The following is a 10,245-nucleotide window of genomic DNA, read 5'->3' as shown; positions in this document are numbered from 1 at the left end:
TGCATTTTTTAAAGTTGTACTACAACATGGTCTTTTTTTAAATGTACTTCCTCTCACATATTTCATGCAGTTTTCAACAAATAAGTGTACAAATTCTCTTCAGAACTTTGGCATTCGTTCATAGCTTATTTCTTTCCATTTTATGCATCAAGATTCCAGGACCTTTTTTTTTTTTTTTTTGTAAAGCATACCTTGATAAATGCATACCTTGATCAGGTGATTTTATTTTTCTCTTCTTCGGGCACTGATGCTCAACACCCTGCACCAGATAAGTTCATTTTAATATATTATTAAAACATTGAATCCAGGCTCAGAAAATCTTTTTTTCTGACATGTACAACATCTTAATCACAAATGAAAAAACATAAAAAAATCCATAAGAATTGTTATCAAAACACCAATTTATGACAAATTATTCTTATTCACATTTAGAAAGGAGTGAGTAGGCTCATTTGTTATGGTCTATACAATAGAAAGCGAACAAGAAAAAAAGTGTACAGCTACAGAAAGAAAGGTTACTGTATGAAAATGTTAAGAAAGGCAGAATATTTCTTCCTCATATTTCCTTCGGTCATGCAACTGCATTATATGGTACACAATCATAGATCCGAACATTTGGATTGTCTCTATATGATGGTTAGTTGTTGAATACATGTAAATACAGTAAAAAGACTCACATATTTCAGAGCAATTTTACATTGTGTCTATTGAGTGGTAAGGTGCATATGTATCCATTTGTGTTGCTTGCAAAATAATTCACTTTCTCTAATATTCAGTGTTTATGTGAAACATCTAGTGTTGCATTGACTCTTTTTGTGCATGAGTGTTTTTCTAAGATTGTAACTTTAGCGGTTACCTGACACTACATGGTCAAAGCATGTCTGTGCATGATCTTTGAGGTTTAGGGATACAAGCCCTTTCCTGCCGGCATCCAAAGACAGCGTCCACTTGCGTTACACAAAAAGATAATTCAAACAACACGCAACCTCAATTGACTGAGGGTGTCCCAAAGTCATAAAAGATACAGCATTATAGCATTTTCCAGTTTAAAATGACATTTCTACCCGCTAATGTAATTAATGATATTTATTAAAATCAAAAGAACACCTACGTTCAAGAATCAAGGTGTGATGTTTTGAGAGTGGCATTAGATACCACATCTTATGCATGATAACATTAGCGGTTGACTAACACTGTTATGTCAGCCTTATGACACTGAATGCAAGTAAATGAAACCAACAATACTGCACTTGGTAAAGACAGCTAGGTTATCTTACACTACATCCACACAAGTCTTACTTAGTGACTGCATGACAAGGAGGAAATTTCCTTAGTTTCATTGTCCCCGTCGCTTTTTTCCTTCTTCACAATTCGGTTTTTTTACCTTCCTCCCGCGGAAACCACAAAAGTCCTGTTAGTGGCACAAGTCCAGTGTCCATATTGCAGATCCCTCAACACCACAGAGAAGTGTTTCCCCATTAATGTTAAACAGAAATAAGGAAAAGGCTGACCGAGGTGAAAATTCTGATTCACTACAAAACAAAAATCTCCTGTTAAAGAACGTGAAGCCTGGATGACAAGCCTGAACAGAAAAAAAAAAAAGATTTACATGTGGGGCAGTGGGGAGGAATTTCTCTTTTTGTCCAGGTATCCCTTCTTCACCTTTTTCACTCTGAGCAAATTTTCCTCCGTTAGAAATATTCACATTTAAAGTGTGCACATACACACGAGCACCCACAAGTGTATTCACAAATTCAAGTGATATGTCTACAAAACATGTACTATTATTTCATCACAGAGTTCATTGACAAATTTTTTTCTTACAGGTATTCTTCACTGCAGCTCTAAGCCACGGCAAATGTTGCACTGCACTGTTACACAGAAGATTAGTGCACTGAGTTTGTAGTGTTGATCATTTAGACGTTTTTTAAAGTACAAAAACACTTACTATTTACAAAGAGCAAAGCTCATGAGTTGTGCTGTTTTAAAACACACTCACTAATGCACAAGGCAAACACGCCACGCACACAAACACACCGATAGTGTGCCGTGCAACTGTTTCCCTTCTAGAATAAGATACTGAATGTGCATAATGGCTCAAAGGCTTGATGGCTGTCAGTTCACACTGTGGTACACCATAGATTACACTGTACTGTAAATACAAAGAGTGGCCTTTCATGACAGGAACTTTTGTTTAACCACAGAGTCGCAAGTATGTGATTCAGTTAACTCATGAAAATTTGTAAATGAGTAAACTTCTCCATTAACATCAAATAGCAATGATGAATACCTTGGATTGTGGCTGTAGAAGTAGAATGCTGCCATATTGTCAGGAACTGCAGAGAAAGCGCAAAAGCTGCATCTTTAAAACCTCGTTAAACTATATGTAATCTTGCAAAACACTTAAAAATAGAACTCCATCATAAAATCAAATGTCATAGTGACATTTCTTGCACGGTAAGGCAAGAGATTTAAAAACAAGTGGTATAAACCATTATCCTGTGATAATGTGGTCCTGCAGTCCTTGCCAATATGGCTACCCTGAGAGAATCTCTGTGGGGTAGTATGGGAACTACTGTGCTGACGACTGAGAGGAGTCCTCCAGAAGAGGGCAGTGTAGTTGCTGTGATGATTAGGGGAGTAAAAAAATGGTAGTTTGAATCAAATTTGGCAGAATGGAGTCTTTAAGAAGCCAGAGTAGGTATGCATGGATGACTGATTCCAATCAAATAAAGATGTTAGGGTGAATTTCTTCACTGGGCTGAACAAACTTTGTACTGGTGGACCTGACAGGTAGATGACTATTGGTTACGCATTTGAGGATAGTTAATGGATGGCAGAGTGGGGTCGGTGGATAGCTGAATTTGGTCGGCTGTTTGGAGCTGAACGGCTGGTTAGGTCTGGTCGCATGTTGGGCTCCAGACCATTCTGGGATTCTGATGGCCTGGATTGGTCTGGGCGGCTGGCTGCCAGATATTTGGCCCTCATGCTTGAGGTGTACTGCAAAACAGGGTGAGAAAACAAGGAAAAGGGGAAGGAAGACACCATCACATCATTCTGAAGAATTATTTTCACAATACGATATAAAAATCTTTTTCCTAATGTGGCATGATTATTTAATCAAAGTGAGGAAAAGTTACAGCGTATAAATGGCATTAGGACAGAGTATAGCTGTAGCTCTTACAAACATGAAGCACATATAAATATGAACCTCATTCTGTCGTTCTCACTACTTACTCGCATGCATAACAGACAAACTGACAGTCATTTGGACAGCCTGATGGTTTTTTAAAGCCAAGAGTTACTGTTAATATGCATATCATCATTATAAGATACTTTTCTCCTCAAAAACGGCTTTTAAGTGCAAGTTCGATTAAAAAGAGTGCAATTAATGTGAAAATGAAAGAAAGGAAGAAAAGTTAAGACCATGACAAATAGGAAAAAAAAAATAACAGTAGATGAGAATGACACATATAGATAATGCAGCTATATGTGGGATTATATTAACAGCTGTTTAGGGGTGGGGTTATATTGTGAGACACTTTACCAAACAGACATGCATGAGGGATGTTTTTCAGTTAGGGTGAGAAAGAGACTAAATTCATGCATTTTTTAAATCATAAAATCCAGGGAAGGAGAGACTATTCCATCATATATGGGCAATTGCAATTCCGGCAAGAACAGGCACCAAAAAGCAGCATCCTGGACCATGACATTATTGAGAATCAGATTACATCCTTTCAAATAAACATGGTTTCTTGGGTGGTCTCTCCAGTCTGGAGTTTGAATACGCATGCGTCACGTCCAGGGCCCGTAAACAAAATCAAAGGGGAAAAAAAAACACCTAGAAAGTTAGGCGGAGTGAGAGCGGCGCTTTGAAGAGGTCTGAGTGTTCTCATTTACTGAACTCAAACTCGTGGGAGAATGAAAGATCCCGTCGCATGCCAAGTCTGATTAAAAGAGCTGCCCTGCCCCTTCAAAAGAGTACTGTGCTCCCCCATTCACCACGTATGAACCAGGAAAAGCATTCTCTGGTCTTGTCATTGACTATACATGCAATCATGCAAACTCCAGGATTCTGTAGCATTGCAAAACCCACTTCCACTCAGTGAGGGGTATTGACTTAAAAGTAAGAGGAGAAATAAATGACATATCAGAATAAATTTTTAAGAAATAGTTTACCCAAAATGCAAACTCTACCACCATTTACTCCAAACCCATACAAATGATCTTCTATAGAACACAAGAGGTGAAATTTAGCTAAATGTTCATGCAGCCCTTTTTCATACAATGCACATGAATGGAAATGGACGCTGTTAAGCACCAAAAATGACAAACAAAGGCCATAAATATACCCTAAAAGTAGTCCATACTAACAATGCATTATATTATAAATCTTATGAAGGTGTACAATAGCTTTAAGCTGTTATTTGCAGAAAATCTTCCTTTTATATTTAACTTCTATTAGATGTATCAGTTTTTGATACATGTAGATTCTGGACATTTGAAAGGGTTTCAATGTTAGTTTTCCACAGCGCCAGTACACTGGTACCAACTGCGCTTTCTCCTCACTCTGACATCAAGGTGACAGAGTGTATTTTAATTAATTAAATACAGGTACATCTTTCAAGTTTCAAGTTCATTTTTTCTTGTAACTTATTTCAAAAAGTGAAACTTTCATATATTTTAGATGCATTACATGTAAAGTAAAACATTTCAAAAGTTTTCTTGTTTTAATTTTGATGATTAGATCTTACAGCTCATGAAAGTCAAAAATCAGTATCTCAAAATATTAGAATATTTACATTTGAGTTTCAATTAATGACCATCCCTACAGTAAAAATTCCGGGTATCTCTTGTTCTTTGAAACCACAATAATGGGGAAGACTGCTGACTTGGCAATGATCCAGAAGACGAACATTGACGCCCTCCACAAAGAGGGTAAGTCACAGAGGGTCATTACTGACTCATACACAGAGTGCTGTATCAAAGCATATTAAATGCAAAGTTGACTGGAAGGAAGAATTTGGGTAGGAAAAGGTGCACAAGCAACAGGGATGACCGCAAGCTTGAGAATACTGTCAAGCAAAGCTGATTCAAACACTTGGGAGAGCTTCACAAGGAGTGAACTGAAGCTGGAGTCAGTGCATCAAGAGTCACCACGCTCAGATATCTTCAGGAAAAGGGCTACCAAGCCACTTCTGAACCAGAGACAACGTCAGAAGCGTCTTACCTGGGCTGTGGAGAAAAAGAACTGGACTGTTGCTCAGTGGTCCAAAGTCCTCTTTTCAGATGAAAGTAAATTTTGCATTTCATTTGGAAATCAAGGTCCCAGAGTCTGGAGGAAGAGTGGAGAGGCACACAATCCATGTTGCCTGAAGTCCAGTGTGAAGTTTCCACAGTCAGTGATGATTTGGGCTGCCATGTCATCTGCTGGTGTTGGTCCACTATGTTTTCTGAAGTCCACAGTCAACGCAGCCATCTACCAGGAAATTTTAGAGCACTTCATGCTTCCTTCTGCTGACAAGCTTTATGGAGATGCTGATTTCATTTTCCAGCAGGACTTGGCACCTGCCCACACTGCCAAAGGTACCAAAAGCTGGTTCAATGACCATGGTGTTACTGTGCTTGATTGGCCAGCAAACTCGCCTGACCTGAACCCCATAGAGAATCTATGGGGTATTGTCAAGAGGAAGATGAGAGACACCAGATCCAACAATGCAGATGACCTGAAGGCCGCTATCAAAGCAACCTGGGCTTCCATTACACCTGAGCAGTGCCACAGGCTGATTGCCTCCATGCAATTCAGTAATTCATGCAAAAGGAGTTCCTATATGCATAGAAATGAACATACTTTTCAGAAGCCTGAAATTTCTGTTTAAAATATCCATTTTTATTGATCTTAAGTAATATTCTAATTTAGAATTTATTCATATTCTAATTTTCTGAGACAGAATTTTGGGTTTTCATTATTTGTAAGCCATAATCATCAAAATTTCAAGAAACAAAGGCTTGCAATATTTCACTCTATGTGTAATGAATCTATATAATACATGGGTTTCACTTTCTGAAATGAGTGACAAAATATTGACCTTTTTGACGATATTCAAATTTTTTGAGATGTACCTGTATATAGTCAGTTGCACTGTATGTTTCAGAGTGAAGCGCGTCGCTATTTTTACACGCTATTAGTTCATGGTCCAGTGTTTTTACAATCTCAGAGTGGCTCCGTTCACAGTAAATGCAGCAAACTCCATCTTTGCATGTTGTGTGAGTTTAACGTCCATTTGGAATTGCAATATGTTGCAAATTATTTTCATATTTCCAAGATTTCCAACTTTTGTGGACAGATAATTATAGAATTGCACATTCATGTTAATAATAATAATAATAATAATAATAATACCCCATGGTACTGAAAATATATTGTATTGAAGATATAGAGTAAATTAAAGTGTAATGATCTCTTACAATTTTATGTAGTTATCTTCCTCACATAAAGCTATCGCTAGGCTTCACTTGTTGTATAAACAGCTTTAAAGTGCCTTTTTTGTCATGTTTGGACCACGTCCTTCCCATTGCCATTAACATTTCTTTTATGGAAAAGAGAACCTTTTATTTCACGTTCCAAGGGGGAAAAAATGAGCAAATGATAAATTTGTCTGGATCTCTTTTACCATGTTGTTTGTGAGGACTTATAATTAGCGTCGCATACAGGCTGCCAAAATGACCTTCAAGACTCTTTACGTGTGTGTGTGTTTGAGTTGACAATGTTCATCAATATGACAAAATTACACTAAAAGTGAAGTTTTACAGTTGTCAAAGCTAGTAATTACATAGACAAGTATAAATACTATCACACTAACATCCTGTTTTCTGGATTATCTAAAGAACTATAAATCAATTATGTCAAGCATGGGGCAGGGTTTCAAGAAGATCCATTCCTTTTACTAAAAGAGTAACTGAATGTGTGACATTGCGCTAAATAACGACTGTACACCTACAAACATGTGTGTTTGTGTAAATGTGCTTGTGCACTTACTGACGGCGGGGGGGATTCTCTGCCAATGAGTGGCGTGTTCTCGCACCGAGGGGTCTGAAAGTTAGCATTCTGGCTCCTGCGTCACAAACAAGATACCAGTTACTCTGACTCCCTCTTCAAGGGAGGGATTTCCACACCGCGATGCACTAAACTTTACAAATCTGATAGAAAGCTTTGAACCGCAGGGTAGGAGTAATACGCAAAGCCACTGAGTGATACCACTATGCACTATATACGTAGATAATGATAGATATCGCTTGTCTTGCGTAAAACATTATCTATCATATAGTAAAACTCATTGCACAAGCTGAATTTTCTACTTATACTTCCCATGCCAAATTATATTTGTTTCTACACGCCGCTCAGGGGCTCTATATATAATAACTTTAATCAAGAAATAAAACCCATGCAGTATTAGCAACTGATCTGAAGCCTAAAGTAAATCGAGCAAAGCCCATGCAGTAATCTAGGCTAGCAAGCCTATGCTACAGGACCTGTAATACCGGTACGGTCCTTCAAATCCAGCCCATGCATTAGGATGAGGTTAGCGTGGCTACACTCACATGTACTCAGTGACTGGTGCGTTGCTGACAGTGTGTGCCGCAGCGGGGAGACTAGCCTCGCTGCCGTAGGTGCTGCTGCCACAGCTGTACAGGCTAGGCATGTGTACGCGGTACAGGTTATCGTGCGGCGCTCGCGGGCCGAGTGTGGCCGAAGTCTCATCGCCATCCTCCTCCTCAGACCTTCGGACAAATTAGCATAGGTGAAACACGTGCCCCTGGGTCAGAGGGGAGGGAAAAGGTCTCTCCTCTCACTAGACTTAGTGAAGATCTCTTTATAACCATTTTTCACGCCAGTCCTAAAATGACTCTAAAGCATATTGATGGATACTAGCAAAATGACGTTTCATGCATTTGTTTTTCCCAGATTTATCTTTGTCATTATTTTCAAAGTGAATGTTCATGACTGTATTTATTGTAAAAAAATATATTATAGAAAAAAAAATAAAAAATCTTAAGCTAGAATCATTGCATGCTTTATATGAAATACATGCATTCAGATAAAATTCTCTCAAATCCTGAAACTCCACATTTACATCAAGTAAAGTCTTTCAATACCTTTTAGCCAAAAATGTGTTCTTTTGGACATGCATAATAATATTATGCTTTTTATACAGCATAATATTTTAGTAATGATCGAATAAAATTATTGAAATTGAAATAAAAATATCAAATGCACTACTAGTTAAAGTCTCGGTCTAGGATGAGTAACAGTTATTCTTTGAAAGAAATTCATATTTTTATTCAGCAAAAACACATTCAGTTGATCAAAGTAAAGACATTTATAATGTTACAAAATATTTCTATTTCAAATAAATAATTTGAACTTTCTCATTCATTCAGTATGACACTGAAGACTGGAGTAATGGCTGCTGAAAATTCAGCTTTGCCATCACAGGAATAACTTAAAATTTGAAAATGTTTAAATGGAAAACTGTTATTTTAAATTGTAATAATTTGACTGTTTTTGCTTTTTTTTTTTTTTTTTATCAAATATGAATGATAGTGTATATTATATTTTATAAAATATTCATATGAAGATAAATAAATTAAAAGAATTGATTTAAAATCACTATTGATATGAGCTCTTTGCGATGTTTACTGGGAAATCTAATGTACATCAAGCTCTTGTTGTCCTTAACACTTGATTTTCATATTAATGACTTCTAATGGCATATTGAATGTTATGGTTAAACTAATTAGGAAATAATTTATCTGCTAGCTGATGGAAAATCCAAGCTCATTACTCATATTCCAAACTAAGTCATCTGGTTATTTTTAGAATAAGCGTAAAATTGGCAGTCAGGATGCTAAAACAACTTTTTTTTTTTTTACTTGTTGTCAATTTGGAATGGGGCAGCATCTTCATTTAATTTATTATGCAGTTGCTTCAATAAATGTGCATGTTCAGTGAAAAAAATTTATAAATAAAAGTAAAAACAATCCTTCAGCCATGGATGCTAGTCAGAAACAAATCAAGTGAACTTAAGAATCTCACAAGAACTACTGTGGATTTCCATTGCATGTCCAATGGATTGTCCTCAGCAACCTTTGAAGGTTCTCTCAGTGATTTGAGTCATGCATTAAATCAACAAACAACCACTATGAATCGGATTTAAAACTTAAAATGGGGAGGGGGGCGCATTTAAGAAAGGGAATAAAAAAAATAAATAGTGGATCTGTGAAAGTGTAGATTTGGATGCCACTTTGATCAAGATATCTTTCATACGTGTAACTCTTAAAATACCTTTTCCAGACCAGCTTGCCCAGTGAGTAATCACATCACCAACATGTTTCAATAATGATTATACTCTTCACAAAAGCCTTTCTTGCAGTTTCAAGATAGTCCAAAGGGAGGCAGCATCTTCCACAGAAATGTCAGTCTGCCTTTGCACAGAATTTAGAATAGGGTCTCTTTGTTCTTTCCCTTTGCACAAGCATTATTGCAGACAGATGCTATACCGAGAGTCAAATAACAAATACCTCCATCGCCGTAATTCAAAATACACTTGCAAAATGTACTACTATTTTGCTTTTATATGCAAGCTATATATAGATTACCCATAGACCACTACAAAACAAGTGCATCTCTCACACATACTACAGGGCAGTGGGTTTTCCAAATCTATGACACAATGAGGAATGAACGACAAGACAACAGAAGCTACACACAGTCATGAGAAGATGATTAATATGTGAAAACAGAAGGAGCAGATGTGAAGATAAAAGCATTAAAAAAAAAAAAAACGTGACTGGCAGTCAATTCTCTGTCCATGAACTGAAGTCCTTGCCTGGCTACTGGTGCTGTGTTTAACATACCTTGCTCTCCTCAACCCACCCCCTGTTTTTTGGTGCATTTTGACCCTTGCCCTCTCACCTCTTGCTTTGCCAGGTGTGAGGCACACTGCAAACGATGGAGCTAAACATTAGTGCAGTGACGAATGAGAAAAGGACCAGATAAATAAGCCCCTCCACTCCATCGTAACACAGTCCGGTCAGTGCCTGCACATAGTCCTGTGAGAAAAAAAAAAAATAGAAAGTTGAACAGTCATATGAAAAGTCTTGCTTTAGAAGTCTTTCAACACTCTAAACTAAAGGAAGTGGCATAAATGCATTTGCACAGGTAGTACAAGCATAATCATG

General features: G+C 37.3%; 1 protein-coding gene across 2 annotated transcripts in view; it reads right to left on the bottom strand.

Annotated features, from left to right (window-relative positions):
• Positions 1 to 269: 269 nt before the first annotated feature.
• LOC306873781 (protein tweety homolog 3) overlaps positions 270 to 10,245 on the bottom strand; it is a 35,447-nt gene continuing 25,471 nt past the window's right edge. The window contains exons 12-15 of one of the 2 annotated variants that reach the window (XM_079423267.1): positions 9,980 to 10,116; positions 7,606 to 7,785; positions 7,043 to 7,118; positions 270 to 3,000 (exon numbers count right to left, since the gene is read on the bottom strand). In XM_079423267.1, coding sequence (XP_079279393.1) covers positions 2,827 to 3,000; positions 7,043 to 7,118; positions 7,606 to 7,785; positions 9,980 to 10,116 — 567 coding nt within the window. In that variant the 3' untranslated portion in view covers positions 270 to 2,826. The remainder of the gene's footprint in view (positions 3,001 to 7,042; positions 7,119 to 7,605; positions 7,786 to 9,979; positions 10,117 to 10,245) is intronic. The other variant, XM_079423268.1, reaches the window with a different exon arrangement.

This window comes from Barbus barbus, assembly GCF_936440315.1.
Source record: "Barbus barbus genome assembly, chromosome: 8".
Taxonomy (NCBI): Eukaryota; Metazoa; Chordata; class Actinopteri; order Cypriniformes; family Cyprinidae; genus Barbus; species Barbus barbus.
This window is presented reverse-complemented; position numbering and strand designations above follow the sequence as displayed.